The sequence below is a fragment of the Piliocolobus tephrosceles genome, chromosome 5, assembly GCF_002776525.5.
Source record: "Piliocolobus tephrosceles isolate RC106 chromosome 5, ASM277652v3, whole genome shotgun sequence".
NCBI lineage: Eukaryota > Metazoa > Chordata > Mammalia > Primates > Cercopithecidae > Piliocolobus > Piliocolobus tephrosceles.
Genome location: NC_045438.1, coordinates 42,692,084 through 42,712,516, shown reverse-complemented (window position 1 = coordinate 42,712,516; position 20,433 = coordinate 42,692,084). Strand labels below are relative to the sequence as shown.

The 20,433-nt window shown below is 39.0% G+C and overlaps 1 protein-coding gene across 5 annotated transcripts in view; it reads right to left on the bottom strand.

Annotated features, from left to right (window-relative positions):
* The window catches only part of PHACTR2 (phosphatase and actin regulator 2), a 307,677-nt gene that overhangs the window by 127,115 nt on the left and 160,129 nt on the right, over positions 1-20,433 (bottom strand). For all 5 annotated transcript variants that reach the window (XM_023183774.3, XM_023183777.3, XM_023183772.3 and 2 more), the window contains exon 2: positions 2,565-2,732. In XM_023183774.3, coding sequence (XP_023039542.2) covers positions 2,565-2,732 — 168 coding nt within the window. The remainder of the gene's footprint in view (positions 1-2,564; positions 2,733-20,433) is intronic.

The following is a 20,433-nucleotide window of genomic DNA, read 5'->3' as shown; positions in this document are numbered from 1 at the left end:
CAGGAGAAGAAAAGCAATGAAGAGGGGTATCTGGGGGAAGTAGATGGAAAAGAGGCCTGTTCTCCTGTCCTAGAATCTAAGAGCCAGACACTGAACAGCCTAAATCAGAGTCGAAGATATTGGAAAATTTCTGCTTTAAAACAAGCTAAAGAACTGGAAGCTGCGGCGTAAGCCCAGCCTGCCTTATAGGGCATGATGTCCTTTGGACATAGAATGAACATTCCAAAATACAACTGACTCAAGGACCACCAAGACAGGCTACGAATGGGACACTTCTTACCTCCATTCACAACAGTAAACATGTTATTACAATTCATTAATAAATTAGTGTTCCATCCTGTCTACTACCAATTAAGAATCCCTATAACAGAAACCCATTCTAGGAAACGCGGTATTTATCACTGTGCGGCAGAACACAATAAGGTTCATATCCATGTGAATACCAACCCAGGAGTTTAAGAGAAGGACAAACATAGAAGACTTACTTTTCTTGGAAGAAATTAACTTTCTTTTTTACCTCAAGATATGGTGGGTCTTGCCTAAGGTGTATTTCATTGATTATCAGACAGCCAACGGCCCTGATCATATCCAAACAGCTCAATTCCACTGCTTGAGATAATTTTTTAAAGAAGAAAATAACTTTCTCTTGGTTATATCCAACTACTAGTTTTGTGCAAAAGTAATTGCAGTTTTTTGCCACTAAAAGTAATGGCAAAAATCACAATTACTTTTGTACCAACTGAATATATCTGTTTTCCTCTAGATATGACATCTTTCTCCAATGTGAAAAAAAAACTAACATATGATACACCGTTTTATAACTTATGTTCGTTTTCGTACCTTACGTCTGGAGCCCTGCTCCCATCTTGGGTAGTCTTGAGAACGTGAAGAGCCAGATTCTCTCAATGCTTAAGCACACGTGAGAGGGAGGCACTTGAAGAAGGCCAGTGAGGTTCCTTCCATGACCAAAAAACAGAGGAGAACAAGCTGCCCAGCCAGGGACTGGAAGGAGTCAAAGGTGGAAGAGTGTCTCTGGGGACCAACAACAGAATCTGGAACTGAAGCACCTCCGAGTTCAGCACATTCAACTCCCTGATTGTGCAGGCGAGAAAACTGAGGCTGATCTCCCCTGTTCAAAGTCGCCCAGCCAGGTGTCCTCACACAGCACAGCACCCTGTCCCTCACCTCTCACCACCTCCTAACCCAGAAAGCCACTTAGGTACTGAAGAGCACCCAATAACCAAACCAGCATTATTTTCCCCTAAGCCAAGTTTCTCTTCTTTCTCTATCTTTTTATTACAGAAATTTTCCAGTATCTATAAGCAGAGAAATGAGAATAATAACCACCATGGACCCACCGTGCAGCTCAAACAACCCATTGCCAGTCTTCCTTTATCTTAAGCTTACCTACCTCACCCTCCCCCAGGATTATTTTGAAGCAAATTCCAGGTAGCTTATCATTATTTCTTGTTAAATATAAAATGCTCAAACAAACTATATAGCTGCAAATGCATCCGAAACAATTTTCTTTGGGGAGCTTTGATGCTCCTATTCCATATCCTTGCATCGTGTGTAGTATTTTTAATTTCATTTCACAGCTCTAGAACAAAACCCTAGCTCTTATCTTAGTACAGACCGATAAGATACGCTCTGTGTCCCTGTACATCCACTAACAATATCAAACTGTGGTACAACGAGGAATTCTGATGAAGTGATTGCCTTGGACAGTAAGCATGGGGAACGTTGACCTTACTAAACACTTTTCTATAATAGACACAGTACACTGACACTGGCACTTGTTTAAATTGGGCTGAATTCTGGCCTGAGATTTAAAGCCAACTTCGTCCACGAATCGATATGAAAGGCACTAAGCAATGTAACTCCTTAAGGTTTAACAAATCTACCAACTAAGTTAACAACCAAACATTTTTACACCAATAGGGTTATGCCTCTACTCTTTTTTAAGACAGAGACCATTTATTTGTGCTAAGGATATGATAAAAATCTAAAATCAAATATAACAAAATTTTTCCTTTCATATAGCCACTTAAATCTTTCCTAAAGAATAAATACATCAAAAAAGACATTTTTAAAAAAGTTTTAATTAACGAACAAGACTGTACTACTAGTTAAATAATGTTACATGTATAGTAGTATAGTCTACTAGTTAAATATTTATATATTAATATAAATAGTACAGTCTAACTAGTTAAATATATATGTAACATCATCTGTGTATAAAAATGGATACCTGCCATCACAATGTTGATGAATAGCATTTCCACTTATCATTTTCTACTATTTCACTCCCTTGCCTCACCCATCCATTTTTTATATAAATTTACAAATATATATTTTTAAATAAGAATATATTAGAAAGTTAAGGTCAGTACAAAAAGAAGGCAAATCAGAACTCTTAAGTCGTTTCATTCATAAAATAAAGAATTCATTTCAAATATGGATTAAATTTTTTCTGGGAACAAACACACTGTAATACATAATTTTCTACCTTTTGAAACATTTTACGATTTATCCCATCTTCTAACAAGGTATGATACTCATACCTGCTGAGGTTTCTCTAAATTTGTCGCTGGTCTTCTTTTTCCTCCATTTCCAAGGCTTAAAGATTTTACCAATGGTGGATAGTTTCCCCTTTCTCTTGAAGGGAGGTGTTTGGGAACCTGCTGTGGGGCCATCTGAGTTTGCTACAGAAGCTTTGTCCAGTCCATCAACTGTATAAAGAAAGACATAGATAGAGAAAGGTTGTAAAAAAGGTTGTAATAAAACAACATCATCGATTGGTTCCTGGGCTGTTAATGGTAAGCACATCCACTCTAATTGGAATCTCACATAAAGTTTACTTGTCCCATTTCACAGCTGGTAGGACTTCCCTCATATCAATCAGTAAACCAGTCAATCAGAAATTACAGCCAACTTAGAAAATCATTCTGGGGAAACAGACTAGAAACAAGAGACTGATATTATAGATGGGGCCAAATGCGTGTCTGTGCAACACAACTAAATCCATCTGCAACAACCCCATCAATATTTTGTACAGGAATAGAGTATTGTAAGTATTTCTGAAATAGGATGTTCCTCCAGAGACTAGTTTGACATTCTCAGTAATGAATATTAGTAATGGTGTAGTTAAAATCATGGTTTCTCTTTCACAAAATAAAATTTGGTGCCAGGAAGCTAAATTCTATTTTTACAATGCTAAAACTATCTTTTGCTTCTATTACAAAAAAGGTTTTGAGCTTCAAAGAAACTGATAACTACACTAACCACAAGAAATATGTGGAAAATTTGGGTACTGTGTGTGATAAAAACATGTTTTTGTATGTCTTCACTATTTTATTTATCAGAAGAAATGCACAAAATCTTAAGTTGCTTTGCTTGCACTGTGTTCTAGGCTGATGGAAGATAGCAATGACTTATGTTACACCAACTATCAAATTTTAATGGCAAAGAACTGGAAGCAGGCCAGAATGGATGAACTATAATATTATTCCATCAATAAAATAGCACTTGAAATTATGGCAAAAAAAAAAGGAAAAATCAAAACAGTAGTTTCTTCTTGGAGGCAGAAATTACCTGAGAAGAAACTTGAGGGAACGTATAGGGGTGATGGAAATTATCTCAGCAATGGTTGGATGACCCAAAACTCATTAAATGGAATTTACAATTTCTTGCATTTCACTTGATGTGAAATTTACCTTTAAAAAACCATAAACAGACAGTGAAGTCTAATTAATGACATGTATGCTGAAGTGTTTAGAGGTGAAATGTACTGATGTCCATCAAAAATAATAAATGGACAGATAGATGGAATAGGCAGATGGATAAAAGTGCAATAAAGTAGAATAGAGCAAAATGTTAAGTGTTGAATCCAGCTGGTAGATATGTATATGGGGCATGATACCAATTCTTTTATCTTCTCTGTATTTTTAAAACTTTCTTAATATAATATTGGCAATAGTAAAGCAAATAAAAACAAAAATTGAACAGCAAGGACTTCTGCTTCCAAGAAGATAAAACAGACTTACTTTTTCTTTTTGAGACAGAGTCTTGCTCTGTCGCCCAAGCTGGAGTGCAGTGGCGCGATCTCAGTTCACTGCAACCACCGCCTCCCGGGTTCAAGCAATTCTCCTGCCTCAGCCTCCCGAGCAGCTGAGAGTGACTACAGGTGCATGCCACCACACCCAGCTAATTTTTGTGTTTTTAGTAGAAACGGTGTTTCACTATATTGGTCAGGCTGGTCTCGAACTCCTGACCTCAAGTGATCCACCCATCTCAGCCTCCCAAAGTGCTGGGGTTACAGGCGTGAGCCACCACACCCAGCCCAAACTTACTTTTTCTTATTCCTTTAGCTAAATACAACTTTAAAAAAAAAAAAAAAAAAAAAAACCATGGATGTTACATATAAATGTAAGAAAATTCTGTAAGGCCAAGAGAAGGTAGACAAGCTTGGGACCTCAGAACCCAAGAAACAACAAAGTGGTGAGATTCCTGGGTTTTCTTTTTGCCTCAAATATCCCAGACTCGTAGCTGAAGAAGTCAGAAACCTCTAAAGGCCAACAAGCATGGAAGCCAGCAACCCAGAAACACCAATGGACACAGACCACAAGCGTCTTCATTCTCTAGCCACATAACCAGGAAAGGGGCAGAGTAGCAAAATAAGAAACTTTTAGACAATAACTGCTCTACTACAGCCGAGCACCATAGAAGAACCTGTGACCATGCATGCTAGCAAAGGCTGAATGGAGTTACTAGATTTCCACCCTCATGAGGCTCTGAAAAGGAGCCCTAATATCCCCACTAGTGTGGTGTTAGAGAAGACCAAGCAGGAAACTAACACCTTTATGCCTGGCGGCTGATAATGAAGCATCTTCCACAGTGTCAGTGGAGACCATGTAGGAAGCCCTGACATCCATCCCTTCCCAGCAATAACTGGGTATCTCTCCCCTCCTCCAAAACACAGGTGGTCAAATCATTGCACACTGGGAACAAGACCACTCCAACTGTGGTATCAAGGGATCCGGAAATTCTACCTGTGCCCAACACTAACAAGGACACCCCACACACATACATAATGTGTCAACAGAGGACAAGTGGTGAACTGAGATTTTTACCTCTGGTAGGGGTGACAAGGTGGCACCCACTGCTTCCCCTGCTATAGAGGTGTCAGACAACGCCAATTAAAACAGAAGTTTTCAAACAAGATCTAGAGTCACATAACATAATACAAAAATGTCCTAGTTTCCATCGAAAATCACTTGACACACTAAGAACCAGGAAAATTTCAAACTGAATGAAAAAAGACAATCAATAGACATCAGTTCCTAAATCCTTATGAGTTCTCCTTCCAAACAAATAGGAATAACTCCTATTCCTCCCACTAGTGAAGTCTACTGTAATTTCAGGTACTATCTGGGCAGAGATGGGCAGACACTGTGCATTGCTAGGGAAAATTGGAGATTCAAGTCCTATGCTGACTGATTCTTCTGAAAGTGGTTCCTAACCCTACTTTCAGCCATAGTACAACAGATAGAGATACAGGAGACAGACTGATTTTGAAGCTAATTCAGAGTAAAGGAGCAAAATATTTATCACTTCAATTCTACTCCTGTCCAACTTCCCTCCTTGAACCAAACTGCAAACCCAGAGGGGAAACTGAGAGTATGGTTTTACTTCTTCATGAAGACTTTCCGCTGAACTCTCCTGTAAGGGCTTAACTTTGAACAACTTAAACATTGTAAAATATAAAAGGGCTGATTATTATGAGCATAGAAAACAAAAGTTTCCATCTCAAATTCACCTCTGTGGTTACATGTCTAGTTTTCATTTTCTTACAATATAGTGGGATCTTTCTCTCCCACCCACATATCCAGTTCCCTGATGCTCCATAAAAATTCTACTTTCTCTCTGAAGCAATTAAGAACAGCCTATTTTTCCCCTATCATAAACCACACTTGCAATTGGAAACCATATGTTGGCACAGTTGGCCAATGTGCCATTGTACTTCTCTTAAATCATGAATGTGACGACCACTGTCACCCACCTTTGAGTAGCAGGGGAAGAATATTAAGTCTCTTATTTAGATACCCAGAACACTGGCATTGCTATTGATATTTCTATAATTTTGCTTGTGGATCAGTTTTCCATTAAAATCTATTTGAAACTTTCCATAAATTCTTTCACAATAAGTCTGGTCAATTTTGCATTTATATGCAGATAAAAACAAATTGCCAGGTAAATCCCAGATGAAAAGTAAAATTTCCTGATTGTTTTCATTGTTAATTTTGGTCCACTTTTATGTTACTAAGAGTAACTTGTCATTCATCAGAACTTACCTTTTCACACTTGAGTTCTACATTTTAAAACACAGCATATTTTGAAATACAGTCATTAGCTAATCAAATGTAGACACTTTAAATGACACAGCTCAGTATATCTTCCCACTGAAACAAGCCCACACCTAACAGAATTTCCCTGCACCACCAATTGCTAAGAAATCAGAAAATACATACAGGTTTTATTTTTTATTTAAACAGAAATGTATCAATTAGGCAGTCCCAGCACAAATGTGACCATATAAGCCAAAAATAAACGAGGCTAGATAATTACCATATTGATAGGGTTTAGATATGACTCCCCACCCAAATCTCATGTCAAACTGTAATCCTCAGTGTTGGAGGTGGAGCCTGGTGGGAGGTAGGGATCATGGTCATGAATTATTTAGCACCATCCCCTCTTGATACTGTATAGTGGGTGAGATCACATGAATTCCAGTTGTTTAAAAGTGTGTAGCACCTCTCTCTCTCCCTCCTGCTCCAGCCATATAAGACATGCCTGCTTCCCCTTCACTAGGTGCCATGATTGTAAGTTTCCTGAGACTTTTCCAGAAGCTAAGCAGAAGTTAGCCTGCAGAACTATGAGCCAATTAAACCTCTTTTCTACATAAATTACCCAGTCTCTGGCATTTCTTTACAGCAGTGCGAGAACAGACTAATATACATATGAAATAAATTGTAGGTTTGAATAGTCTTCCCTTTGAGATTTGATAAATAAATGATAGGGATTCTTAGAAAAATTGAATCTACTTAATAGAGTTCGTTGTATGTTTATACTATTTAATGGTTATGATATTTTTGATATCAATTTTTCCCCACACATAATTATTTCAGGCACTGAGAAACTGAGACAGATGTGGCATAGTATTCTGACTCACAAATGTTTGTAGCTGAAAGACCACTTAGAAAAGAATCTCCGTAAAAGAACTCCTGGTACTAATTTCGTACAAACTGACAGCCGCCCTGCAGAAAAAAAGTAGGTGGTAAAAAACATGGTCTCAACTTTTCTCCAAATATCCTTAAATATCTGAAGGTTGATGAGAATGCATTTTTCAAGCCCAATCATAGCAAAAATAACTGGGAGAAATCGTGTGTGGTAAATAATGCTTTGATAACACTCTGCTGTGTATGCGTTAAGAAAGTTAAAAAAAAAAAACTAAGCATATCAAACTTTATTTACTTAAAATATGGTTTCCAGGCTTTGTTATTTTTTGTGCTTTGTTATGTTTTTACAATATTAAGATTATCTGTGTATAGTTTTATTTCTATTACAGTTTTCATATTTCTATTATAATTCTGTCACTTTCCCCTTTAAAAGCCACAGAACATATGGCAAAGAAAAATCAGAACTGAGTGCTTCGGGAAGATTTAACTTTATTGCCTACATTTACATGAGGTCTCTTTCTCTCTCTCAAGTCTCAATAACTTAAGATATATTGCTATCATGAAACAAGGGCAAATGTACAACATCTGGGCACAGAAGCAACCCACTATTGGTTAGGGTGAACTGATGGTATAAGCCATCACAGATGAGCTTGGATCACGGTTTCTAAGGCAGCCAAGTGGCTATCCTTGCCTTCCTTTATCTAAAGGAGTTCCTTACTCTCTTGCTAATCAGAGTTTACAGTGGGTTGGGTCAAATCTCTTCCTTTTAAGGGTAAAATAAATGGCAAGTGGAGAAGAAGAGAAAATGAACAGAAGAATCAAAATGTGTGGCATCACACGGGGTGCAGGTTAAAAATTCTGAAACTGCTGAACATGTAGATTGAGATCAAACAAGGAAGTACAAGAATGTACCACAAGATGGTGGAAGCCAGGTTTCTCACCACTGGAGAGAGAGGTTACAGATAAGCAACTGGAGAGGGAGGTTACAGATAAGCGAGAGAGTCAAGCTAGAATGATCCATGCAGCCCTGATTAGAGTTGGAGACATCTGCATGAACCCATGCTTGGCCAGGTAGACAGATAGATAAGCAAATGAATTATAGACATGTATATATGCATGGGTTTACTTACACACATGTATTTGCTAGCTCTGTCCTCTCAGAAGGCCTAGAAGTAATAACTCCCCAGTAGCAAAGAGCATGTCCAGCCCGTAGATCTTGGTTTCTAATAGCATTCTCCCAGAGACAGACACCAACTCCTTATAGAAAAGGCTGCTTCTAGAGCTGGGGCATGGAAAACACTAGATGAGCCCTGCAACATCTTGTACTGCCAGAAAGTGCTCAAAAAGCAAACCGATGGGAGGGGGTAGGTTAAAGGGACACAGGAGCCCACTCAAACGTTTCCAAAGGCCAAAGCTGGAATAATCTCAGCAACAAAGAAAAAATATCGTATTAGATTATAACCCAAAGTATAAAATAAACATCCACAAATCCATACTCATATAGATAAATATTGAATGAATAAATGAATGTTGGAGAAGAGAAAAATCCTTACAAATTCCAAATAATTTATATACATAACCCTCTCTCAAGAAAGTGGAGCTTAACTCCTGACTGCTTAAATGTGGGCTATCCATAGTGACTTCCTTCCAAAGAGTACAGTATGGAAAGAGAGGAGAAAGGAGTGGCTTTATGGTGAAGATGCTGACAAACAGGACCTTAGCCAGGGATCGAGGTTCACATCATCAGTGATAAGTTGTGCTGACAGTATGTACTCTTGATATGATATAAGGAGAATGGTACTTCAAAACCCACAATGCTGTAGTAACTACAAGGAAAACATCAGGCAAAACTAAATTGAGAAACATTTCTAAAATACCTGACCAGTACATCTCAAAACTTTCAAGGTCTGGCCAGGCATGGTGGCTCATGCCTGTAATCCCAGCACTTTGGGAGGCTGAGGTGAGCAGATCACGCGAGGTCAGGAGTTCGAGACCAGCCTGGGCAACATGGTGAAACTCCACCTCTACTAAAAATACGAAAATTAGCCAGGCTTGGTAGCAGGCGCTTGGGAGGCTAAGGCAGGAGAAAAGCCTGAACCCAGCAAGTGGAGGCTGCAGTGAGCCGAGATCGTGCCACTTTACTCCAGCCTGGGCTACAAAGCGAGACTCACCTCAAAAACAAAACAAGTCTGGGTGCGGTGGCTCACGCCTGTAATCCCAGCAATTTGGTAGGCTGAGGCAGGCAGATCACAAGGTCAGGAGATTGAGACCATCCTGGCTAACATGGTGAAACCCCAGCTCTACTAAAAATACAAAAAATTATCCGGGCATGGTAGTGAGTGCATGTAGTCCCAGCTACTGGGGAGGCTGAGGCAGGAGAATCGCTTGAACCCAGGATGCAGAGGTTGCAGTGAGCTGAGATTGCGCCACTACACTCCAACCTGGGCAACAGAGCGAGACACCATCTAAAAGACAAAAACCAAAACAAAACTGTCAAGGTCATTCAAAACAAGGAAGGTCTGAGAAACTGTCAGACCAGAGGAGCCTAAGGAGACACCATTGCTACATGTAACATGGCATCCTGAATGCATCCTGGAACAAAAAAAGACGACATTAGGGGAAAACTACTGAAATCCTAATAAACTGTGGAGTTTAGTTAACAGGAATAATATCGGTGTTTGTTCCTCGGTTGTAACAAATGTATCATGCTGATATAAGATCTCTCTGTATCATTTTTTCAACTTTTCTGCAAATCTAAAACTATTCTAAAATCAAGTTTGTATTTTAAAATGTGGCTTTCACTATCATGGAGGTAAATGAGGATCAAGATTTTTTCTTAGGAGTGAGGAAGTTGGCTTGAAGGGGCCTCGGTGCCTACTGTCCTTTACCGACAGTCAAGATTTCAGCTGAAAGGAGTTTTGGAAAGTAAAATGCTTCAGACTTGACCATCTTTCTCTCCAAAATTCTCCCTTTACTAATACTTCCATTCCCAATATTCTGTAAGTAAGAGAACATTTAAATTGCTGTTTCAACATTTTTTAGCACATAATGGATCCAGATAAGGTAAGTAGTATTCAACATCTTGCAAAATGGTAGACAATGGAGCCATCTCCAGCACGCATCAGGAGGTATTCATCCACAGTCACTGTGTAACCACACAGAGAGAAGAGATTCCAAACATCCCTCCACCACACACACAAACACACACACACACACACACACACACACACACACACACACACACACACACCCATGATGGACTTTATCATGAAGTGAACAAATCAAGGCTGGCTGACTTTTTAAAGTAATGCCAAGAAAAATTTTCTCATTATCAGTACTATGTTCATCAGAGACATATGACACCTTATGGGAAAAAATTAAAACAAATTTATAGTCATGTCCTTGAACATGTGAAAGGGTTAAATGTAAAAATTTTTAAAGGAACTATCCAAATATCTAAATAATCTAAAAATTTTAGATTATTTTTGAACTTTCTATATATAAACGTATTCCCTCACTTAAAAATCTGAAAATAATAGAATTTTAGAGTTAGAGAAGATCTTGGCTCAGAAGAAAATTGCTTTTCATCAGCTGATGATTCCTTTAAAAATAATCAGTATTAAGGTAATAATCATGGCTAAAGTATTTTAAAAATTATTTAGCCATCATCTTTTTAAATCCCCAAGAGTAAAAAAACAGAATGCAAGCAAGAAATTAAATTTAAAGAAAAAGAATAGAATGTGAAAACATTACCATATTAGAGTGTATTGAAAGGATTTTAGTAGCCCTGGAGGAAGATTGCTCATAACGCTGCTATTCATACTTGCCTCCCAATTTGCCAATTTCCTTTCCCCCATCACTTGAAAGAAGCTACAAACTTATCTAAAGGGAGTTGGGATAAGATCAGTAGTTCCCACTGTCATTAAATTAATACTATGGAGATTTTCCAAAAAGATTTTTTTGAGGCATACAGTCAGAACGTAAATGATATTGCACTTACAATCCCATTCAGACCAAAATATCAATCATTTCAAAGCCCCAGAAAGCCTCCTTATGCTTCTTCCAAATCAATAGCAACCCTCTCACCTCTATTCCCCCAGATAACCACGATTTTGACTTCCAGCAGCATTGATCTGTATTACCTGTTCCTTTTTTTTGTTTTGTAATTTTTTTGTAGAGACAGGTTGCCCAGGCTGGTCTCAAACTCCTGGATTCAAGTGATTCACCTGCCTGGGCCTCCCAAAGTGCTGGGATTACAAGTGTGAGCCGCTGTGCCTGGCCTGTTTTACCTGTTCTTGAACTTTAACTTAGTGGAATCACACAATATAATCTTTTGTATTTCTTTCACTGAATGCCTGTGAAATTCATCTGTGGAACTTTCTTCCCTTACTTCATTTCTGGGGAAAGCTAATCTATTTCTCTACCATCTTTTGATGTTGCCCTGAAGCCATGATAAACTAGAATTTCACCGAAGCAAGATTAAAGGTAGAGATGTAGTTTATTTTCTGTAAAAAAAAAAAAAAAAAAAAAAAGTGTATATCTATTCTTACAATGCATATTAGAGCACTCAGTTCTGAGCAATGTAATTTATAAAAGCACTGGGCTACAGTGTTATCCACCATGGGACAACAATCATGTTTAGTACTTTCATATTATGCTATATATTAAAGCCCTATATATAAGGAAACTGGGAGCCAGGAAGTCTATCTGGGTTCCCAAATTGTTAACCAGTGACAGAGATAAGAGTCTAGGTCACCTGATTCCTGATCCAGGCTTATTTCCCACTCTACCAGGCTGTCTCCGTTGGCATATGATAGCTAAATTCATGGTGAACCAGCAACACTCCTAGTAGCTCTAAAATAGCAGTAAGACTATTTGTAAAAAAACAAAAAAGCAGGCCGGCACCGTGGCTCATGCCTGTAATCCCAGCACTTTGGGAGGATGAGGCGGGTGGATCACGAGGTCAAGAGATCGAGACCATCGAGACCATCCTGGCCAACATGGTGAAACCCCATCTCTACTAAAAATACAAAAAATTAGCTAAGTGTGGTGGTGTGCACCTGTAGTCCCAGCTACTCAGGAGGCTGAGGCAGGAGGATCACTTGAACCCGGGAGGAGGAGGTTGCAGTGGGCCAAGATCATGCCACTGCATTCCTGTCTCAAAAAAAAAGAAGACATTGCACAATCAGGACAAGCAATAAATCTATGTTATTGTTCTGGGTTTTGACCACCCAACTGGGATGGTGAACTGTAAGCCAAGAAGAGAGCTGGAGCCTAGTTCTAACTCTGCCACTTAATCAGCCCTGTGACCTTGAACAAGGACCCCAATTTTTCATGGCTGAAATTAGGAGACTAGGTTAAATGATCTCTAGGCTCCTTTCCAACTTTAAAAATTCTGACTTCATATTGCTTTGTGCTGAGTTTATCAGTCTGGTAGGTCACATTAAGACCTATTCTAGTACTTGATATTTTATTACGCTAAAAAAAGGACCAGTTCTCAGTGCCTTATAAATACTGCCTCTTTCATCATTACTACAACCCTGCGAAGTAGTTGCTATTAGTATTCCCATTTTATAGATGAGGAAGTTGAGGCTGAGAGAGACCAAGCAACTAGCAAGATCCCACAGATGGTAAGCAGGATTTAAACTCAGGTAGTTTACCTCCCAAGTACTCTCTGTACAAAAATGGGGAGGAGGGTAGTGGGTGGGAGTGGATTTCTATTTTAAGAGAAGGCAAGAGATAAATCCTAATGAGTAGTAACTCAATTCAACTCCTAACAACTTACTGGGCTAATCCAAGGAGTTAGGGCAGGTACTGGTTTGCTGTCTAAAACAATGCCCAGTGTCATCATGGTTAATTTCACGCTGGTGGCATGCAGAGTGTACTCTATATCTTATACTGACTAAAGTAAAATGATTGTACAGAATCCTTATTTATCATAATATTAATTTTAGAAGTTTGATACTATCAATTTTTAAACTTGTTTTTTTAACAGAGGCAGACATTATTTTTAAACTCCCAGAGGGAAAAGCTACTAAAGACTTCCATCTGCCTACAAGCACTGACAGAGAATTCCAGAGTTTAAACTTGTGGCCAACAGGCCTGTTGAACGAGTATGTTTGTGCAGCTGCATGACATCCTGATTCACTGACATGAACAATATCCCCTAGACTTGCTACAGGATATTTAACAGATTAAATAAAGTCGCTCTTATTTGGGGTTTACAGAAATGCTGATTGAGTAGGCAAAGGGCCACTTTGCTAATGGAAAATCAATTTTAATGTAAATAAAAGCATTTTACATTTTGAATGCCACCCTTATCGCTACAAGGGAAGGGTTGTCTCTATGAACAGATAGGATGACTGTTTAGGAATAGCCACAGGTTTGCTACAGAGAGGAAAAACGTGACAGGAATCAACCAACAGCCTATCTTGTTCTCCATAGATGTTAGTCATATACAACAAATCCCAGAGTGTGGAGTGGAGCAGGTCATGGTGTGTAGAGTGTGTGCTGTGTTTGTGAAAAGGAAGAAAAAGCTGGTATGCCCCCAACAGACAATCTGCCAAGTGAGAAAATTTCACCTCATCCATGTTAGGATAATGATCACCCTGTTCATGTTGGGAATGTGCATGGGGACAGACCTTTAGGGGAGAAGCTGGCAGACCTTATATATAAATTATAAAATAAAATCTGCTGAAATACCACACTTCTCCTCTCGTCCCCCCTCCCCACTGCCTCCAACCAATGGAGTCTTGTTCTGTCACCCAGGTTGGAGTGCAGTGGTGAGATCTCAGCTCACTGCAACCTCCGGTTTCCAGGTTCAAGTGATTCTCCTGCCTCAGCCTCCCAAGTAGCTGGGATTACAGGTGCATGCCACCACTCCTTGCTAATTTTTGCATTTTTAGTAGAGACAGGGTTTCAGCGTGTTGGTCAGGCCAGTCTCAAACTCCCAAGCTCAAGTGATCCGCCCGCCTCAGCCTCCCAAAGGGTTTGTTTTACAGGCGTGAACCACCGCACCTGGCTGAAATATCACAGTTTTTAAGTAAGGGGCTAAATTTTGTTTCAAACAAAATTATGAAAAAATTCCCACAGAGGATGAATGTAACAGAAATATTATTAAAATAACACATTAAATCTAGACCAATATCTTTAAGTCAAAAGGCTGGTGGATAAATAAAAGCCCAGAGAATATACATATATATATAAAATGTGACTAATGTACTCTCTATGTCCAAGAGCCTCCTGGCAGTCATACAAAGTCCCCAAGGCTGGTATCTGTGGAGAGACCGTGGCCACATGTAGCATCCTGGACAACCTTCCCAAGGCAGATGTGAAACCTGCAGGCATATACTGTGGAAAACAGAATGCTCGGAGATAGATCCCATGGAGAAGAATTTATGTCAATTAGTCATACGGAGTCCCCAAGGCTCCCAGATTTATGTCCTTATAGCTCAGTTGAGATGACTGCAGCAACCCAGCCATCTGAACTTGGAGAGAAGGAGAGAAAAGGGACTGGAAATGATGGATGATCTGAGGGACATTGAGGAGAAAGAAGAGAGGAGTCTGAGGAACTGCCTGGAGAAGTCGAAGAATTCCATGGCCTGAACCTCTACAAGGGTATGGCGCGATGTCAAGAACAGAGAAAATTTGGAGGAGAGACCTTTAGCTTGTGTTCAGGCACCATGAACTTCAGGTGCTGGCAGAACATTCAAGGGAAGATGTCCAACGGACAGTCAGAAATGCATTACTGGCACTCTAGCAAGAAGCTGGAGTTGAAGTTATTTGGTGGAGTCTTCCAAACAAAAGCAGCTGTTGAGGACCAGGGGTAAACTCCTAGAGAATGATTACATTTAGGAGCAAGAGTGCTTTGCACAATAAAGAACTTCGAAATTCTTTAATTTTTTAGCATTGAGAATGAACAAGTAAAGAAAAAGGTTTTGTTTGCTGTTTGTTTTAAATTCATAAAGTGTGAAGGACACTCGAGCAGGTTCATGGGCTGAGGAAAAGGAGCCCTGGGTGTTGGGGTGTTGAAGACGCAAGAAAGAAGAAGTGCTGCAGAGTTGCACCAGCCAGGATGTCAGAGCAGCCACATGAGGACTGTCAGAGCAGCCACATGAGGACTGCATGGGGACTGCAAGATTTGGGGTGGAGTGGGAGAGTCTGAACTTCATCCAGTGAATATGAGGAAATGACCAGGAAGTCAGGAGATGACAGCACCAAAGAAACGTGAAGGAAAACTCAGCAGATGGCACCTACCTCAAATGAGGGCATGCACAAGACCAGACACAAAAAGAGCAAGAAATAGCACTGGGGAGTTGATGCAATGTCAACGCTCCCTGTGATAGGAGAGGTAAAGGACAACAGAGCCTCCGTTAAAGAGAATTACCAGGGCAACAGTGTTGCCAAGGAGACCCAGGGTTCAGACAATCCAAGGGAGAGGAGAAAGGTGACATCTGCAAAAAATAATGAGGCCGTAGCAAAGTGTGCTCACTGTGGAATGGAGACATTCATTCACAATTTACTGAGCAGCTATTATAGAGGAAGGGCTACAACGGTAAGCAAAAACAGATCAGATCTCTGCCCTTCGGAGGCTTGCAGGCTATGAGAGAAGCTGTCATTAGTCAAACAAACATTTACCCAAATGTAGACCTGCACTGTGTAGTGAGTAGGAAATGTGGGGGACCCCAGGGCTCACACAGTAGCACTGTAGCATTAGTTCCCATGGCAGACATAGCACAAAATGGCCTCCAAATTATGAGTTAAAATTCAGGGTAGAATTGTTTGAGGGCTACAGAGGTTTAGTCTAGTTTCATAGCATTGCCTAAAAGGTAGAAATATCCTATTCGAATTAAACAGGAAACCATTTAAAAGCCACTGAAAAGCAAAGGATTAACATTCCTTGGTTTGTATACCTAATTCTCTTGAGAGAGAGAAACAATTCCACTAATTGCTTTTTAAAAAAACAATTTTATAAAAATGATGCCTTTAGTGTTGATTTTATATTGTTTCTAACATAGTTATTGAGGATGCCCCACTTGCGAGATGTTCTATTTTGGTTTCTTTCTTTAAAATGACAGGTGTATTAAACAAGCATTCCAGAGAATGAGTTGCACTAGCAGGATTTGGATAAAACACATACAGAAAGCCTCTGAATCTCATTAGGGCACCATCAAAAACCAGCTTATTCCAAAATCTTTTTCTAATATAATTTTTATTTAGATTTTCAACACTGGTCTGAAGAAATACTGAATATGTTCTAGAATGATGGGAAAAAGCCCATAACAGAACCTCAGAGGTAGTCAATTGTAATTCACCAACGTTTTCAGAAACTGTAAAAATGATTTTTAATTGTTGTTGTTATTAAGTGAGTAGTTTAAAAAAAAGACTACCTTTCTGAGAAGCAAGGAAAGATAATAATTCTCACCACTAGATTAGCAGTCCCATGAGGACAGGGAGCAAGTTGATTTTATTCCTGGTGGTGTCCCTATACTGTACTTAGGCCACAAAAAGGTCCCTAAAAATATTTACAAAAAGAGTAAGTCATGGGAAAATGTGGGGCAATAATTTACAAGGCCTAGGCTATGATTTATTTTAGCAGGTCTTTAGATTTTTCACAGAGGAAACTGTTTCCAACAGTGCCTTCCTGTAGAATTCCAAATATTTTGAAAGATAATATAACAAACACTAATGTTTGAAACTGGGAAAATATCAGAGCCAGCAGGAAGGATGATTAACACTCATAAGAATGGTACAGACATCGCTGAAACAGTTTTCAGGTAAGCAAACACTTAATTGCTCTTTACAAGGTAATTGAAAGACAATTCATCAAAGACAAATAATTGAAAAACAGCTGGAATAATTTACATGTGAAATTGTCTTTTAAGAAGTTTCTATTTTCACCCAGCGATGAGTGGTGAAAATTAATTTCTTCAAGAGCACTCTCTTTGTTAACATTTCCTTCTTTTGCATCTCAGATTTTTCTTCAAACTTAACCTTTTTTCTCCTAATTGGGGAAGCCAGAAAGGCAATTTTGTTCCATGGCAAAGAAAAGAGAAAATAAATTATCTAACTAAATTGGAACTAAATCCAAACTGCTTTTGTTTTTTCCATTCTCTTTAGGCATCACACACGAGAACCTGAATCTCTTAGAAAACAGTGGAACAATATAGAAAACTATAATACCATTTTAATCTGAAATTAAATTATTTCATAATATAGCATTATGACAGATGTTTAGTTATGTGGCAATATTTTAAGCTTTCAATTAACTAAATATATCAGAGCTACAAGGTAGAACTACATAATAGCCCATTGTTGTGGTGGCAAACATCTGACTCTACAATGTAACATGTTCAATGACGAGGAATCATTCTTTAAGACTAGCAGCCAGCAACAAGTTTTTATTCCAATTTAAACAGAACACACCACTTCTCCTATCTCACCTTTCCACTGTGAAGCAAATATCTCTGGTTAGACCAGTACCCTAAGGGAAGCAAAAGCAAATGGAAAGACGGCTGACACTTAGGTATTTCCACACTAAAGCTTCCAGAGAAGAAAATAGTTTGTTTTGTTTAATTCTTTAGCTATTTGTCACGCTGATACAACTTCGCGTATGCTTAAAAAATAGGAAACAGCCATTTTAAATATAAACACGTACCTGTGAGTACTGCAAAGGAAAAACATGGGCTTTCGGTGCCAGAAAGATTTGAATGTAATAATCTGTTCCTCCCCATTCTAATTGGTAACCTTAGGTCTGCAATTCAACCTTTCAGAGTCCCTCATCTGTAGAATGGGGTAATACAATTCACGATTTGGTTTGTGGCTAGTGTTAATAGAGATAATACATGTAAGCAAGTGGAAAAAGGCTGATAAGAGGTTTTGTGGGGAGTAAAAATAGAGAGTGGGTTATTTATGATTTGGAGCAATTGGGGCAGCAAAATTTCTTGGAAAAATATTTTCCTGGTCTTCTAGAGGTCTCCAGGAAAACAAAAATGCCCCCTGAAATAAATTCCTGTATACCCACCCAAAACAGATAACTGCATTCTCCGTTGGTCTCAAGATAATTGCTGGGAGCTGCTAAAACCAACTAAGACTCGAGGGAAATCCCCACTACTCTGTAGCAGAAATACCCTGGATTAAGGAAAGAAACTAAGCAAGAAGGTTGACATCATATACAAGAATGAGAGAAGAGCTAAGACTTGGCTCTATTTCCTACCAGCTCGGAAATTGTTGAATTTTTTTTATTTTTATGCTTGCACCTGCAAAAAATAAATTTTAAAAACCAAACCAACAAACATAAAACTATTTTATTGAAAAGCCCGGTTGCTTACTTGATTAATACAACACTTAGTAAATCAAGGTGAAAGTAATTAGGCATTATTTAGTCAGATACAAGTTGTTGTTCCTTTTGGTTTCTAAAAACCCTGCACCATATAAGATGTGTTGCTAAGGCTGCTAAACACAGGAAGTTGCATTTTACTGTTGTTTCCAAATATGCCTAATGTCACAATCTAAAGAGAAAGGAAAGATCCGTTTCATGATTCCATTAACTTCAGATATTTTAAGTAAAGACCACCTATAAATTCAATGTAGATGACAAAGTCCCGGAGGATTCTCGATGATGAGACTCATGTTATCCACTGGACTAGCTAAGAAATCATTATCAAAGGGCCCTTTGTTTATTCTGCCCTTCCCTTTTCAAGATCTAGCAGGAATCTTACGCTCATTCTCTTTGCCGCTAGGACTGCGGTACCCAGCAATGAAAATAAACTTGGACTGGCACTGCAAAACCACAAGCAACTATTAATTAAATCCTTATCAGTTATTTCCACTGTCTACAATAAGACGCATTTTTATGCCTTAGGGTATTGAATGTTGAATCTGAAATAGGGTCTTGGATCCAAGTGAACTGTTCTCAACTTGGAAGACCACCAATATTCTGTGACTTTTAACCTCCTCCGATTGAGTACTCAGCATATTCTAATCTGCAAGATGCCTTAAAAGTCTACAATGACAGAGTCACAACTAAAGGGTGTAGAGGTTTGGCTAAGAACTTCTGCACGCCCTGACGCCCGTGCCCAATCCATCATAATCTGGATTCTGGTAAGGGCCTAAGAGAAGTGAGTCTTATTTGCAGTCTTTGTAGAATGCTTGTATCTCGCCATCTCAAGGCAATTCCTGGTCCAAGAGATGCCTGTAAAATTAAATAATTTCTGAGGTTTAGGGAGAGTTTTTAATCATTTTACAAAAGGACCTAGGGTCACTAGATTCTGATGCACCCAATTCTTTAGAGTGCTTAACCAGCTTGAGGGACCTTTTTCAATAAAATAAGGAATTTGGAACCTACAGGAGGTGGGTGTGCTTTGGAAGCATTATCTTCAATGTCTTGTGACAAGATAAGCAGTCCACCAAAACTGACTGCACCAGTTAAGTTTTCTGTGAGATTTACAAATTGATAGGAAGACATCATTGGAAGCCTGCTAGGTGGTTTACAATGCACATGGGCTGGAATACAAATGCAGTTAGTCGTAATGAATCATCTTCAAATTACCAACCTGTCTCAATGGGGCTGCTGCATTTTCTGGCAAGAACATTCTTGTTCTGGCTTTACTTTGACAGGTGTTTAAACACCATCTTTCTTTAACATGCTTATTCATTTTCTTTCTTATTTTAGCAGCTCTTTGCAAAGAGACATGTCACCATGTGGATTTCAAACACATCTAAGGCAATGAAAGCATACAGAGCCAGCAAAACCAAACAGAGAAAAGGAAGACAATATATGTAGTGACATTTGAGAACAAAACATTTTTCCAAATACAGTGCTTCACATTCAGGACCCTCAAAGAAGATTATAAAACCAGTCAGGTAGCCACATTAGTTACTGACCACACTGGGATTAGGATCTTGATAAGTAGTTTTGGTTTTTTTTTTCCTGAACATTAATCAATTTGGTGCTCCAATCACAAGTTACTGGTATTGATTCCTTACACAACGGCAGAAACATAATGTCACATATTCCATTTCTTTCTTTCTTTATTTCCTTTTCTTCTTTCCTCTCCTTTCCCTCCCTTCCTTCCTTTTTTCCTTCTTCCTCCTTCCTTTCCTACCTCTCTCCCTCTTTTCCTCCCTCCTTGCTCCCTGTCCCCTAGCTTCCTTCCTTCCTTCCTTCCTTCCTTCCTTCCTTCCTTCCTTCCTT